Below are 17500 nucleotides of genomic sequence, written 5' to 3' on the forward strand. Positions count from 1 at the left end.
GACCTGACCTCCTCATTGTCTCCTGCCATGAATGCTCTCTTTTTCCTGTTTAGGAGGGCTTTAATGGATCCGTGGCTTGTTGTTTGAAAAACAGTGGACTACCTTTGTGGGTACAATGCTGTCCTCACAGAAGCGTATGTAATCCGTAATACAATGGAATTACGGGTCCCATTGTACATCGGATCTACACAGCTGCTGTGTTATGAGCGAAATCTGTGCTATCTACACAGCTTCTGTGTGTATGAAGGTACACATCTTTGGAAAGCTAAGATTCTTGTTATTCGATTGATATTAAACGTTTTGAGATGCAATCACAACAGCAGCTACAATCAATGTCTCTGTCAGGCCACCGATATATAAACACTTACGAAACGGGGGCAGCTCACCTCATAGTAATTTTTGCTTGTATTTTCTCATTTGTATTTGCTTGTATTTTCTCATTTGTAAGTCGCTTTTGATAAAAGTGTCTGCTAAATGAATAAATATAAATGTAGTAATCCGCTGGTCTATAACATCCCGACAAAAGCAGTGCTGTTATGCTGGCAAAAATCCAAACAGTTCAATTATGTAAAAATATTTAGTACACCTTTCAAAAGAAACCATGCATGTACTCCAAAAGGTTCAAGACCAGATTTAATTTTACTTTGGGTAAAAATGCACAAGATACTTACTTTTTTGATAATATTTACAGATATCCCCTGTATAACAGCATATAAGAACTAAAAAACTACAGCCAAAAGCAGCACAGTGGCATTCTTTTCCTGCTGCGGGGGCTAGTAGCTAATTTTTCTGAGTGCTCAAGTGCAACCATTTTACGTCATCGACTCTGAGTGCACTGCACATGTCATGTAATGGCAGCCTCTGTAGGTTCAAATATGTATTAATATTAAGGATTTTGTAAGTAATTAACATATTTCATGTGTTTCTACCAACGCATTTTAGTAGGAGAGGGCAATTACTGCATGTTAAGGCCTACATGTCCATATTCGGGGTTCTTTTTAACAAACTTTACTGTGCAAATGTTGTCAGAATTACAAAACATTAAGTATTTTGAGATATAATGTCATCCTTAATGATTAAATATATTTTTTATTCTTAAAATGGTGGGAAAATGGGCTTCTTGTTGTCATATTGGGCCATCAGTCATATTAATTTTCACATGCAATTGGCATCCTCTGATTTGCTTTCAAACTGTAAATCATACTGCAGGTGCAGTATTTATATTGAAACCACCCCAGATTGACTATTCATTAAAGCAAATATATTTTGAAAATGCTCATTTGTTTATATGAAATATACAGGTGCATCTCAAAAAATTAGAATATTGGTGAAAAGTAAATTTTTTTTTTCCCTTAATTTAATTCAAAAAGTGGAACTTTCATATGTTCTAGCTTCATTTCACACAAAGTGAAATATTTCAAGCCTTTTTTTGTTTTAATTTAGATGATTATGGCTTACAGCTCATGGAAATCAAAAATCCACTATCTCAAAATATGAAAAAAGAATTTATAATACAGAAATGTCGACCTGAGAAGAGCTCTAATCAGCTAATTAACTCAAAACACCTGCAATGGTTTCCTGAGCCATTAAAAGTACTTTTCCAAGTAGCCAAAAAATGGCATTTTTGTCTGTTTTGGGGGTACCTGTGTTCAGCATTGATTTGTTTTGTGATGTCACACACCACAGTAGTGGTTAATGGCTTATATGAAAGTAGACACTATATATTCAGAATTTTTTTTTTTCAATTAAAAAAAAAAAATTGTTTACTTTTAACACAAATGTTATATCTTCACAGCAAATGTCAATATCAACCCCATTCCTGGTCTCAAAGATGCCCCAAGTACTTCTCCATGAACATACAAAATATGAGGAAGTTTTCTCTAACCACTAAAATTGTGTGTAAGGTTATCCAAACACAGGTAAAAACCTCTCCAAATGGCACCAAACGTCTCTAAATGACATAAAACCTCTCTAAATGGCACAAAGCTTATAAAAATGGCACTAAGCCTTTAAAAATGGCAGACTTCTAGAAATAGCAAACATTTAAAAAAAAAAATTAAAAAAAAGGCACAAAATAACCTCTCCAAATGGCACCAAACGTCTCCAAATGGCATGATTGGCTTTGATAAAATGGCTTTTATATTATAATAATAATTCTACATATTATGTATAATATATTCTATATAACCCATGCTGGTGCATTTGCTGCTTTTTATTATTATAAAAAATGCAGTGCTGTGTTGCATATAGAAGACAAATACTGCCGTGTTAAATGGCACACTTGTATAGCACTTTTATCTATAAGCACTTTACACTGTGTCCCATTCTCACACACACACACTCATCCACACACTCACACAGACCAGTGGTAGCAGAGCTGCCATGCAAGGTGCTAACTTGCCATCGGGAGCAACTTGGGGTTCAGTGTCTTGCCCAAGGACACTCTGGTATGTGGAGTCATGTGTGCCGGGAATCGAACCGCCAACCCTACGATTAGTGGACAACCCGCTCTACCATCTGATCCACGGCCGCCCCTTATTGCATTTAGAAAACAAACACTGCCGTGTTGCATGTGGAAATATTTCTGCCGTGTTGCATGCAAAACTCAAGAATTTCATATTGCATGTAAAAAAAAATACATTTCCATACTACAAGCAAAATTCATAAAAAAAGAAAGCAACATAATTTACGTACCTGCCAAGGACCATGCCAACTCCATGCTGGAATACTCCTCAACTCAATCCACATCGTCTTCCTCCAAAAAAAAGAGCCACTCCGAAATAACTCCTCCAGAAGCGGTGATGCATTCAGGCTTTTTCGGGAGCACTCCGCTGCTATAAGACGCCGATAAATCGCACGCTGAGCGAAAACCAATAGAAAACTAGCGATCAGAAAAAACTGCCAAACATGCAAAAACTTGCTGTGTAAAGTTTTGCAGGAAGACCACTAGAGCAGAGCTGCCATTTACTGATAGTTTCTCTGCACGGCCCTGTAGCGCTTTGCTGATTGGTCTGTAGCTACTGACATACAACTCAAGACCAATGGTTGCGCGTGTAAAAGGTTTAGTTGTGCTGAATACACATTTCATTTTCTCAGCCTCTGAGTGGTCAATCATGTCGAGTTTGGGCTTGTTTGAAAGCTAGAAGTATCTACAATTGGTCCATGTGGGTGCCAGTCAAGTTAGACTGCCCAATTAAAATTTAGGAGGTGGGTTGTTCAGCATAGCCAAAGCAGATTAGCTTTTTTAGAATGTGTCTCAGTTCAGTTTATGGCTAATTACTAAATTCCAGAGGGGTGGTATACCAAAACACTTAATGCATTTTGAAAAGGACATTTGTGACTAAATATGGAACTTTGCGTTTGTTTTCTTCGGTAAAGCTGATTGACTTTATACCGATGGAAATGTGAATGATTTATAAAACCGTGAGCAAACTGGATTTTCGTCTATGTGGGTAATGTAAGGTAGTAAACGTTTATACAAGTCCGATCTTTGGTTTAAATGTTATAATTTTACAGTGGCAGTTGTATACGGTGTTTTACTATCAAAAAAGCTTTAGTTGTGCTCTCGGATTTATCTCTGTCTCAGTGTTTTCGTGGAAAGGTGTGAATTGTTTGCCCAGAAGGGGGCTCAAACTCCGCCCCTTTCTCATCCCCCTGCTCACCAGCAGTTAAGCACCCAGTCATGAAACTGCACACACAGGAAGCCACCAGTGTCCTGACTAATCTTATAACAGAATTGCGGTGATAAAATAATTCATTTGTTTATACTAATTGAAAATGTCCGATAAGTCGTTTTCCATTCCGCCGGCGGAATGGAACACCAAGTGTCGGCGTTAATTTGTTTAATCTCTCAGTCTGGTTCAGTACACACAACCACAATCATGGGGAAGATGCAAGTAAATTTTGCATTTTATTTGGAAATCAAGGTCCTAGAGTCTGGATGAAGAGTGGAGAGGCACAGAATCCAAGTTGCTTGAAGTCCAGTGTGAACTTTCCACTGTCAGTGATGATTTGTCTTCTGCTGGAGTTGGTCTACTGTGTTTTCTGAAGTCGAGAGTCAGTGCAGCCGTCTACCCGGCAATTTTAGAGCACTTCAGCTTCCATCTGCTGACAAGCTTTATAGAGATGCTGATTTGCTTTTCCAGCAGGACTTGGCACCTGCCCACAGTGCCAAAACTACCAATAACTGGTTTGCTGACCATGGTATTACTGTGCTTGATTGGCTGACCAACTCGCCTGACCTGAACCCCATGGAGAATCTATGAGAGACATCAGACCCAACAATACAGATGAGCTGAAGGCCACCATCAAAAAAGCAACCTGGGCTTCCATAACACCTCAGCAGTGCCACAGTCTGATTGCCTCCTTGCCGCACCGCACTGATGGAGTAATTCGTGCAAAAGGAGCCCCGACCGAGTATTGAGTGCATAAAGTAACATACTTTTCAAAAGGTCTACATTTATGTATTATAATTCTTTATTCTAATATTTTGAGATACTGGATTTTTGATTCCCATGAGCTTTAAGCTTTGATCAAGATTTTAAAAAAGGCTTGAAATATTTCACTTTGTGTAATGAATTGAGAATAAATGAAAGTTCCACTTTTTAAATTAAATTACAGAAAACAATTAACCTGTAGGGATAAAGCAAATAACAGCTTTTATTATCCCCTTTTCCTCCGTCAGCCTTTTCAGCCTCTTGGTTCATTTACTCGAAAGAAAAACTAGCGTATGTGGTTTACCACGGAGAGTATGCAGGCCTGGAGAGTCTAAATGAACACACTGGCAACCAGAGCAGTTCAGAGAGACATCTGGTTTAATGCAGATTTCACAGAGGTTTATATACATATACAGAGGTACAAGTAGCCGGGGTAGGCGCACTAATGTGTGGAAATAATATGGCAGTTGAACTGTCTGGCCACATATGTGGAAAAACATCTCAGGCAATACAAGAACTTACAGGTTTCTGAACATATATGGTATGGTTCGCTTAACAGAATAGAGGAAGTTCCTATGGTGACATTTTAACTGGCACGTACACAACAGACAGGTCTAGAAAAGTTAATGAGACAGAATTTAAACTATAACCTAAACATACTTGCACATATCTGAGGGAATAGAGAGTTTACAACATAACCTTTCCATGATATAATTTTTTGAGGTACATCTGTATGACTCTTTTATTCCTATTAGTAGATCTGCTTGCATGTTTCTGTAAACCTTTAGTATTTCTTGGCCTCAGTTTTTTCTACCCTGCCGAAATAGTCTCAACATAAGTAATTTTTATTGTCCTCGGTGCATGAACATTATTCAATACTTTTCCCACCCTCCCTGTCAAATCTGAGCAAAAATGTCTTAAATGTATTACAGGAGAAACTACTATGCTGGAAACTGGGCCAGCTTTACATTCAATGGCCTGCTTTCATGGATTGAGGAGTACAAGGTTTTTATTCCTTACTTTTGCAGAGACATGTTCAGGTAATTTTGATGTTTCAAGTTAGTTTTGAGATTTTGATAAGCTGTTTTGGTTGACTTTAGGCTCAGCAACAAACTCCAAGCACCACATCAGAACAAGGATGGAATGATCAAATTGAGGATGAAGAGGAAGTTGTTTTTCTCAGCTCTGTAGACTCCTCCATTTCCAATCTGGAAGTATTCTCCTATGCCAGGTATTGTTTTGATGTCTCAAGTTTTGTCATGTCCTGACTTTTATTTATTTCTTCACCCTTAGCGTCTGACCAATGCAGTTGTGGACACTTTCATATCATTTATTCTGTCATAACTCCTGAATGAGTTATAATTTATTAAAACTCTTTATTCAGATTATCAGTGTATCAGTATTTCCAATATATCTGAAATTAACCTTGTGTGTGATCATATTTGTATTTTAGTTGTAGTTAATTATAAAATCATAAGTTTTTGTTTTTGACCACAGTAGTGTACAGGGCTCTACAGTGCAACCATTCACTCACATTTTTGTGACTGAAAAGGTCTTTGTGCAACTTTGAAAAAATATTTAGGCGCACCGGTACGAGTGACCTGTTCGGAGTTGTATAATACAATCGGACTAAAAACTACAGGAAGTCCAAAATGCATCTACACCGTGCAACAGCTACTTTCACACTGCTTTTCATCACTTCAGTCAACCGAACAAGTGTGTAAATACTGCAGAGAAGCCATTATAATGAAAAGAGTAACACTGAACAACATCTGTTTCCCTCAACTCTCCGATCTCACAAACCGCCATCTTTTATTGATCCCTCAAAATGACCTGTACCTGTGACCTGCTCGTGTAGAGACAAATTATTAAAAATGTTAACGCTACAAGGTCGGTTTTAATTCAAACTTCTTTATTAAATAATTCCTCACCAATCATAATCAAAAGTAGCAACTGTTCAATCTGTAAACATACAGCACACTGCCATTCTCCTTCACTCTCTTCACCAACTCTAATAGATAGCGCATTCACTTCATTTAAACTCAGGTTGCCAGATTTACCAGAAAAGTCAACTCCAGTTTCCATGTTCTGATTTAAGCCTCCAAAAACTCAATATTAACAGCAGACATGGCAACACTGTACTGTGGGAACCGATTTAAAAGGAACAACTGATAAACTAATAAAATGTAAAGACAGAAAATGTGCTTAGTTATAAATAAATCATTTAATATAAAAATAGATATTATAATAACTTCATAAAATATAAATAAAGTGAGAAATGAAATGATGTTTAATTACTATAAGGTTGCACTTAACATCAATTTGACATTAAGCTTAGTAGGCTATCTCCTTAGAAAGCTATTAGCATTTTTTCCTAATATGGTGCTTATGTTAGTCTACTTTTAATTATGACTCTTTATTGTTTAAAATATTTAAAAATAAATATTTTATGCTTGTTTATTTATCAATTAACCAACAGTTTTTCCTCATTGTTGTTATTTTAATTCAATTAACAGTGACCATGAGCAGAGAGCTTACATTTAACTGTTTATGACAGACCTCCTGATTAAAGCTTAAACAAAAAAAGGATTGGTATCTGGATCGGTATCGGTTGTAAAAATCCAGATCGGTGCATCCCTAATGAACACCATTAACCCTCTTACCCCTAAGTTCCCACAGTATTATGTCCCATAACCCTATATTCCCCAGAGAAACAGCACGCCAACCCTGAGTTCCTGGGCCAAAATCAACATTTTAATTTTAACATTTTTAGGCCTTGAAACAACTTATAATAATGTATTTGTGTAATATTACTTTGAAAATGAAACAGTTCAGTGTTTTTACTAAACTTAGAGCACAATTCTTAAATAGAGAAATTACGAAAAATGCTCGCTAAAACCCTTATACTCATTTAGAAGTACCATAGGAGCATCAGCGTGGTCAATGCCTTTGAATAAATTCAAGTAAATAATAAATAAATAAATAAATGCATTTTAGCGCCAAAAGTCAAGTTTCTGGTGATAATCAGACCAGCAGGTAGTGTTTTCACGAATACACAGAAATGGTCCCGTTATGACTCCAGACCTCTGCAGTGTCAGTCGCACTGGTTGATGCTGAAGATGAAGACGGATCAGGGTCTGAATCAGGAGAGTTTGGGTCACTATCAGTTTCGGTTTCGATTTCAACATCGCCTGAACTTTCACTGCTGTCACTATCTAGAATCCTCGCTCTCGCCTGTGTAACTGTGTATGTTTTCTTTTTTTTCACTGTTTTAGATGTACCTGTGTTCACTGTAGGTGTAACTTTAGCTGGAACACGATTAGCTTTTCGCTTTGGCATTTTTAGTTCACTTCTACTATTACGCCAATATTCACACTTGGATCAGCTTCATCGTAATGCTGGTGTAATAACGTAATGACGTCATGATGTCATCAACCTTCCGGGTCAAAAAATAATAATTAAATAAGTACGGAATCATAGCCGAGTAATGCTGGTATACCAGCCTTATGGGGATAACGTTTACACTGTAAAACCGCTATATCGGCCTTACGGGGATTTGGCATAGACAACCAAGCCGGTATTTCGTCCTTATGGGAATAGATCAAAGACAGGCAAGCCGGTTTTTCGGCCATATGAGGTAAGAGGGTTAAACTAAAGCGCTTTGCATCTGACAGGTAAATGAACTCACCCAATCATATCCTATATAAGATTATTCAGATATATACACAATATACACAGCGCGGTTTGAGAACTGGCTCCAGCCCAGAACCATGAAGGTGGCAAATGTCTAATAGTGTAGCTTTAAATATATTTAAGAGGGGCAGACTTCAAAGACTGAACGTTGAGGTTTACTGTATTTGTTTACAAGGTGGAACAGGTTAACGGTTGTTGTTTTTTGCATACAGCCTGTAAAATTAACTGAAAATATTAAATTTAGTTTATCAGAAGGTAAATTAATTTGTCATGGCTCACACTATGTTCCTAAATTCTGTCATAATTGACAAGTTCAAGTTTTCTCATGCCTACTTGTGTGTTATGTTGTGTTACCATTACCATCTCTAAAAACCAAAAAAACAAAACAAAAACTAAACTTCAACCGTGCTCCTAAATTTTTGACTGTGCTCCTAAATTTTCTTAATTAGGAGCACAAGTGCTCCTAAAAGAAATTACCATCGAGCCCTTGTCTAACACGAGCTCGTAAGTGAGAAATAGTGGTGTAATCATTTACGAGAGAGAGAGAATTTCACTGGTTTATATATTGAATTATCATTGTAAATATGCCACTAAAAAGAGATTTACTATAAATTCTAAAACAAACTAGATAGTACATTTTTTATCTTTTAATTTCATGCATTGTACAGTATATACAGTGGTGCTCGAAAGTTTGTGAACCCTTTACAATTTTCTATATAGCTGCATAAATATGACCTAAAATATCATCAGATTTTCACACAAGTCCTAAAAGTAGACAAAGAGAACCCAATTAAACAAATGAGAGAAAAACAATTATACTTGGTAATTTATTTATTCAAAATTGGAAAATTGTCCAATATTACATATTTGTTAGTGGCAAAATTATGTGAACCATTGTGTTCAGTGTCTGGTGTGACCCTCTTGTGCAGCAATAATTGCAACTAAACATTTATGGTAACTGTTGGTCAGTCCTGCACATTGGCTTGGAAGAATTTTAGCCCATTCCTCAGTACAGAACAGCTTCAGCTGTGGGATGTTGGTGGGTTGCCTCACATGAACTGTTTGCTTCAGGTCCTGCCACAACATTTCTATTGGATTAAAGTCAGGACTTTGACATGGGCATTCCAAAACATTAACTTTATTCTTTTTTAGCCATTCTTAGTTAGAATGACTTGTGTGCTTAGGGTCATTGTCTTGCTGCATGACCCACTTTCTCTTGAGATTCAGTTCATGGACAGATGTCCTGACATTTTCATTTAGAATTTGCTGGTATAATTCAGAATTCATTGTTCCATCGATGGTGGCAAGCTGTCCTGGCCCAGATGCAGCAATACATGCTCAAACATTATACTACCGATACTATGTTTCACTGATGGGATAATGTTCTTATAGTGGAATTCAGTGCTTTACTTTCTCCAAACATAACGCTTCTCATTTAAACCGAAAGTTCTATTTTGTTCTCATCTGAGCACAAAACATTTTTCCAACAGTATTCTGGCTTGTCCACAGCAAAAAAGACAGATGTTCGTTTTTGGAGAGCAGTGGCTTGCTCCTTGCATCTCTGCCATGCACACCATTGTTGTTCAGTGTTCTCCTTATGTTGGACTCATGAAAATTAACATTAGCCAATGTGAGAGGCCTTTAGTTGCTTAGAAGTTACCCTGTGTTACTTTGTGATCTCATGGACTAATACATGTCTTGCTCTTAGAGTGATCTTTGTCGGTCGACCATTCCACAATGGTCTTGAATTTCCCCCACTGTACACAGTCTGTCTGACTGTGGATTGGTGGAGGCCAAACTCTTTAGAGATCGTTTTGTAATCTTTTCCAGCCTGATGAGCATCAACAGAAATCTCATTTGTTCATGCCATGATACACTTCCACAAACAAGTTGTGAAGATCAGACTTTGATGGATCGAAATTAAGCAGGGCGCTGACTCACATCTGATCGTCATCAAATTGATTGAAAACATTTGACTCTAATTTCACCTTCAGATTAACTGCCAATCATAGAGATTCACATACTTGTACTTCTCACAGATAATTGGATCATAGATATGATCATTTTCTTCAATAAATAATCAAGTATAATATTTTTGTCCCATTTGTTTAATTGGGATGTCTTTTGTCTAGATATCTAGAAAGATGTAAAGGTTTCACAAACCTTCAAGCAACACTGTAGGTAATGCCAAATGTTTAGGTTTCAACCGCAACACACTCTACCTGCAAAAATTGCAATGAATGTCCGGCCAATAGAAACAGGCCTTGAGATGGTTAGAGTCTTATGTTGCCCTAAATTGCACTTGACATAACTGAAAAATGTGGGTGGGATAGCACAACATTGGTTTGGAATTGCTGATCAACATCTTTCATGGACGGGTGGAGCTCTCCCCACCCTCTTTGTCTCCCTGTTGGGGAGGTGATGTCAGTGACCCTGGCATCACCTCCCTAGCCAACACTGTGCATATTTGCCACCATTCCTAACTACTGCAGGACCTATCCATGACCATTTCCCATACCAATATCTAAAAATCAGGCCAGTTTGTCCCAGGAATTAGTGGGTGGGTAGGTTAAGGGCTAACTGTTGCCTCTACTCTATGCTTTTGTCCCTGGAATTAAATAATGAGTGGCACCAGTGGATACACATGAACATACCTGTTCTCACACCTCAGCTTCACCAATCGTGCATTTCCCAATGCATTGAATCAAGCTTTGTTAGCAGGTTATTGTAGGTTTTTTTTTTTTCTCTTCCCCTTCTTCTTTTCTTCTTCCTCCTATTTTCCCCTAAAATGTTTTTCACTTAATTTTTATACATTGTAAAATTTCGGATCATAGCTTCAGCAGTTGGATGAAACTAAGAAGTGAAGAAAATCCTACAGAAACAGCTGGTCTTTATTTGGGGTGGATCAGAATAATTTAATTGCGGAAAGCTGTATGATAATTACTTTGGAACATGAGATTGAATTGGTTCATTCTGAACACAACTACATCCCCAATAATAAAAGGGTATGTACTCGCCAACATTTCACCTGCTGTCTGACCAATCTGCAGAGCATAAACTTGTGGGTTTGGTCATTAAAAAACCCAAGGGAAATCTTGAAACTATTGTGTGATAAATCGGTAGATTTTTCTGTCAGCTGAAAGGGAGGCTGCCCTACCAGCTGTGCTAACACTGGAGCTAATAGTAGCCATAACTGGATAAATCTTGAGGGTGAATTGTCATGCTCTAAACAGTGTATTTTCTTGGTGTACGACATGACAAGGTGATGGCTTGTTGAGAACCTTTAGAACTGAAAAATTCCTTTTCAATGTTTCTTATTCTTAACTTCATCTGTCACAGTTAGCGTAACCTGACAGTGTACTACCTCAGATGCTCCCTTGAATGCATGTGTCCGAGTGAATTAATATTTGTCATTGCATTGAATATTTGCATAGCAAATGCATGCAAAATTGCTGCAGTGTATAGCCCTAAGATTGTTTATTGTTCAATACACAGATGTATTGAAATAGAGCCTCGTATCAAATGAAATGATTCAACATGCTGTATTTCTACCACACTACTAGCATGGCTTTGGCATATTGGGTCCCAAGGCATGAAGCACGCAACAGATGCGTGTCCATTCTGGATACTGTTTCCGACATGTCTTTGCTATCCACAGGTTGTGTGATGACATCATCGGTTGAGCGATTGGGATGGTATGCAAACTATAATGGGTCTAGGGTGTCAGTTCATGAAGAAGTAATGAAGTCTCTGACCAGCCTTTCAAAGCACTTCATCACAAGTGAGGTGAAGGCTACTGGGCGATTAGTTGTTGAGTAAGGCATGCTGGAGTTTCTTTGGGACAGGAACAATAATGGACTGTTTGAAGCATTTGGGGATTAATGACTATGCCAGTTGAGAGGTTGAATATCTCGCGTAACTGAGATACCGTCTGGTCCTGCAGTGCTCTTAGCTGCAGCCTTGAAACGAGCATAAAATGTGTTCAGCTTGTCTGTCAGAGAAGCGTCTGCATTCACTATTCTGGAGAATGGTGTTTTATACTTCATTATTGCTCTCAGCTCCTGTCACAGGCTTCTAGAGCCACCCTGTTGGAACTGTGACTCTTGTTTCCTCCTGGAGCGCTGCTTTGCATCTTTCACCACTCTGCACACATTGTTGGATGTGGCCTTGAGCTTGTCCATGTTCCCGGTGGCGAGCCCCAAGTAAGCGGTGCAAGATCTCAATTTGTCGTGGATGGTTTTATCCATGACGTATTGGTTTTATCCACCTATGTTTTCTGGTTAGCAAAATCGTTTGATGATGGTTTTGTGCATGGTTTCATCCACCAATTTTCCAATTAATCCTACAACCACTTCAGCAAAAAAGTTGATGTCGTCAGAGCTGCGCCTGAACATGCCCCAGTCTACGTCATCCTGAGTATCATGCAAATCGGCCACTGATTGGTCTGTCCAGTGCATGACCTCCCTCTTAAACAGAGATTCCTGTTTCAGCCTTTGTTTGTATCTAGGCATGAGGAAGATGGCGGCATGGTCCGATTTCCCAAACGGTGCTTGAGATTGTGCCTTTTAACTGTTTTTGAATGGAGTGTAGCAATGGTCCAGTATCCTTTTGCCCCGGTGGGGCAGGCATTGGTGGAAGGTTGGCACTGCATGTTTGAGATTGGCACTGATGCCGCCTGCCACAGTGATCACAGCATCCTGATGATGATTCTGGTGTTGCTTGAGAGCCTCATGTATTTCACATAAGGCAGTGTCCGTGCCCACATGAGGTGGAATATAAATGGCACTGACTATGACCAAGGTAAGGAAGGTAGAAAGGGCAACATTTGATTGTCAGGAGCTCTAGGTTGGGTGAGCAGGTGCGTCTGAGATGCCGTTTACCATCAGACAAACTCCACCTCCCCTTAACTTCCCCGACTCCATTGTTTTGTCGATGTGGTAAACCGAGAAGAACTCTGCCCACTTGAATGGTGTGGTCCGGTACCGCTGGGGTCAGCAGTGTCTCAATGAAGCAGAGGAGGTTGCAGTCCCAAACAGTATCTCACAAAAGTGAGTATACCCCTCACATTTTTGTAAATATTTGATTATATCTTTTCATGTGACAACACTGAAGAAATGACACTTTGCTACAATGTAAAGTAGTGAGTGTACAGCTTGTGTAGCAGTGTAAATTTGCTGTCCCCTCAAAATAACTCAACACACAGCCATTAATGTATAAACTGCTGGCAACAAAAGTGAGTACACCCCTAAGTGAAAATGTCCAAATTGGGCCCAAAGTGTCAATATTTTGTGTGGCCACAATTATTTTCCAGCACTGCCTTAACCCTCTTAGGCTTGGAGCTCACCAGAGCTTCACAGGTTGCCACTGGAGTCCTCTTCCACTCCTCCTTGACGACATCACGGAGCTGGTGGATGTTAGAGACCTTGTGCTCCTCCACCTTCCATTTGAGGATGCCCCACAGATGCTCAATAGGGTTTAGGTCTGGAGACATGCTTGGCCAGTCCATCACCTTCACCCTCAGCTTCTTTAGCAAGGTAGTGGTCGTCTTGGAGGTGTGTTTGGGGTCGTTATCATGCTGGAATACTGCATACTGATCATGCTCTGCTTCAGTATGTCACAGTACATGTTGGCATTCATGGTTTCCTCAATGAACTGTAGCTCCCCTGTGCTGGCAGCACTCATGCAGCCCCAGACCATGATACTCTCACCACCATGCTTGACTGTAGGCAAGACACACTTGTCTTTGTACTCCTCACCTGGTTGCCGCCACACACGCTTGACACCATCTGAACCAAATAAGTTTATCTTGGTCTCATCAGACCACAGGACATGGTTCCAGTAATCCATGTCCTTAGTCTGCTTGTCTTCAGCAAACTGTTTGCGGGCTTTCTTGTGCATCATCTTTAGAAGAGGCTTCCTTCTGGGACGACCACAGTATAAAATACATGTGTACAAAAAAGCTATTTTATATTTCACCAGAAGATGGCAGTAGCCCTTTGGCTGCACTCTCCCTGCGTGACCCTTGTGTGAACCTTTCCAGCACATTACTAAAATGGTGACTGTAACTTAAAAAAAAGGAAAGTTGACAGTGAGGGTAGCATGACAGCGTGGATAAAGGCAGGTTCCAAGAGATTCGAACATTTGCTAAGAAAATGCTGAGCTTGTTTGGCTCAACATACTTGTGCGAGAAGACATTCTCGGTTATGAACATTAACTAGAACCGGGTGAGGACGAGACTAAGTGACTCTCACCTACTTGACATCTTGCGCATCAAAACCACAGTTTTTAAGCCAGACCTGGCCTATTTACTGCAGTTGAGATCTCAGTATCACCCTTCACATTAGTGCAGGAAAGTTATTTGTTTAGTCTTCTAGGGTGAATAAATTCTAAAATCTTAATGTATTGATTTTTTTTTGTGATGATCAAAACCACAGTTTTGAATATGCGCCGAGTCTTTTTAATCCGTGTATCATTTGTTCTTTTGTTTTTGAATTGACAATCAAACTGGGTCTCGTAAACCCGACAAATTAAATATTAAAATCAAATTCGGTCCGGCAGCCCATTTTTCCATTTTGTATTTTTGATCCGAGTCTAAAATTGAAATAATGAAAAACACAACCTTTTTCGTTTTTGATATCTGATTCGAAATCAAATAGCATATTTTTGATTTTTGATGGTCAATTGAAAAACGAAAGAACGAGTGATGCAAGGATTCATACAGCCCTCGATGTTTTGTACTTCTGAATAAGATAACTGTTGGTGTTATTTTCCTGTTCACATGTTTTGAATTTAGAAGTTTACAGTGAGCATTTAATAGTGAATAATATGTAATGTTTCAAATGAATATAAATATGTTTAATCTTCCCCAAAGTTTTTTTTTCCTTCAAATATGAAAGGCTGAGTGATTTTGGTAAAAACTTGTTCAGATTTATTTGTGTTCTGTGTGAAGAAATGAAAAGCATGCCATTTGCAATAAAAATTTCATGAAGTAGTTCATTTGCATTTAATGTTAATGATTCAAAGAATGTCAGGCTGAATGGTCGGCCCCCACACATTTTCACCTCACCAAATCTGGCCCTCTTTGCAAAAAGTTTGGACACCCCTGATGTAGAGCAACAATTCTTTTTTCAGATCCTCAGAGTTCTTTGCCATGAGGTGCCATGTTGAACTTTCAGTGACTAGTATGAGGGAGTGTGAGAGCGATGACACCAAATTTAACACACCTGCTCCCCATTCACACCTGAGACCTTGTAACACTAACAAGTCACATGACACCAGGGAGGGAAAATGGCTAATTGGGCCCAATTTGGACATTTTCACTTAGGGGTGTACTCACTTTTGTTGCCAGTGGTTTAGACATTAATGGCTAATGGCTGTGTTGTTATTTTGAGGGGACAGCAAATTTACACTGTTATACAAGCTGTACTCTCACTACTTTACATTGTAGCAAAGTGTAATTTCTTTAGTGTTGTCACATGAAAATATATAATCAAATATTTACAAAAATTTGAGGGGTGTGCTCACTTTTGTGAGATACTGTATGTCCCTCTGAAACTTGACCCTGAGGTCATCAGGCTTGTTCTACAGAGACTGGACATTGGCTAATAGGATGCTAGTCAGGGGAGCATCTTGTCCGCGAGCCCTCAGCCTGTTCTTGATGCTGGCTCGTTATCCACAATACTCATCCACAGCATGGATCCGTATTAAAAATGGCAATAAGGGAGTGGGTTGTAAACCAATAGAAATAGAGTATTTCTGTCATAACTTATAGTAGCTGTGGTGAGGAGAAAAATATGCTTAAAAAAAAGATAAAGGGTAGTCGGAGCACTGGCTCCATCTTGGATGAATTTTACATAAATTTTTTATTGCCCATCATCTCTGGGCAAACTGTTAAATTTTTTTGATGATTCATTGTGTACTGGTCTTGTGTTCATCAAATTTAATGCTCTCCAGAACATATTGCTCTAAAATAACAGCTTGTTTGCAGCAAGCATGGTTTTTCAGTGCATTTTTGGCTATGTCTTCCTGCATAATATTCCCTGTTCCAACTGTCCCTTGTATACTGTTCTCCCTAAATGTTTGCTTTCCCAAGCGTGAATATAGATAAACAGCAAGCCAAACTCTGTTCAAGAGCCAGTATATGAGCGTCTTGATCCTTTGGATGTCCGCCGTAATCGTAACAAGATCTTTCCTGAACCGTAGCAGCATGCCTAAAAGGGAGTTGTTTAGGTCAGGGCCTGAGAGGAGCACATTGTTCAGAGAAATACCTTGGTGTTGCGCTCTGGAATCAAATACCACCCATATCTGTCCTGGTTTTTGCCGATGATACACTCCGAGGATGGGTAAGTACCAACATTCTTCATCCTCATGGATAGGTGGCGCCCTTTCCAAAAAGGAAAGGCAGAAAACTGTTCCTTCATATCGGGGTTTCTACTCAACGTGTGTTGTAAAGAACCAAGGCGAGACAAAGCTTGTTCCCAATTATTTGGGAATAATGGTCTGGGTGACCTGAATGGCAAAGGAGTCGCCCAGTTTTTTAGTTCATTTTGGTGAAACGCTGTTTGCATGATCTTCAAGAAGATCTCCTCCACAAAGGACATGGCATGTTAACGTTTTTGGTTCTCTCAAATACCTTGAGCCCAAGTTCATCTTTGACTTGCATGCAATGAGTAGCGTGATTGAACGAAAGGGGGAAAACGACAGACTTGTTCTCCCCGCCATGGCACAATTTCTCTTTCACTTTGATGTGGCTCTGGCATGGAGTGAGAAGAGATGGGCGGCCATTCTCCAGGATGTTAGTTTTAAAGACACTCACCGTCAGCCTATGTGCTTTGTCAATGCAGACATCACCTACAATCACCCAGCCTAAATCCAACCATTGTGCAAAGGGTCATGTCTCTTCCCATCAATATTAAGATCTGAGCATCAGGATCTGGCTTCGGGATGAACTATGCCACAGTTTTTAAGTGTGGATAAGCAAGAGTGACCTCTGGAGTGGGAATTTCAGATCTGCTGCTCACTATCTTGTTACACTCTATTAGTGGTGGGAGATCAAGACACGTTTTACCATCCAGCATCTCTATTTGAAAGCTGACTGCTTTTCTTCCAGACATCTCTATGGAACCAGCACATGTTCTCATCAAATATGGAGCGGGGTTACTCTGGACTCCAAAGAGACGAAAGAACCCTCCTTTGGCCAGTGAGCGGTTGCGCTGGTCGTCGATCATGACCTGCATCTTGATGGCTCGTTCCCGCTGCACTTGGGGAAATACATGCACCAAGCAAAGTATTGCACAGGATCGCATTGGAGTACTTTCTCCACAAACTTCTCTGCTTCTTGAAGTTACCTCTGGGGTAGCGTTATCCTGTTT

General features: G+C 39.4%; 1 protein-coding gene across 1 annotated transcript in view; it reads left to right on the forward strand.

The window, feature by feature from the left end:
• chm (CHM Rab escort protein) overlaps positions 1 to 17500 on the forward strand; it is a 92404-nt gene that overhangs the window by 22977 nt on the left and 51927 nt on the right. Inside the window, exons 3-4 of the mRNA XM_053648342.1 lie at positions 5369 to 5441; positions 5537 to 5667. Of these exons, the coding sequence (XP_053504317.1) occupies positions 5369 to 5441; positions 5537 to 5667 (204 nt within the window). The remainder of the gene's footprint in view (positions 1 to 5368; positions 5442 to 5536; positions 5668 to 17500) is intronic.

The sequence above is a fragment of the Ictalurus furcatus genome, chromosome 18 (genome assembly GCF_023375685.1).
Source record: "Ictalurus furcatus strain D&B chromosome 18, Billie_1.0, whole genome shotgun sequence".
Taxonomy (NCBI): Eukaryota; Metazoa; Chordata; class Actinopteri; order Siluriformes; family Ictaluridae; genus Ictalurus; species Ictalurus furcatus.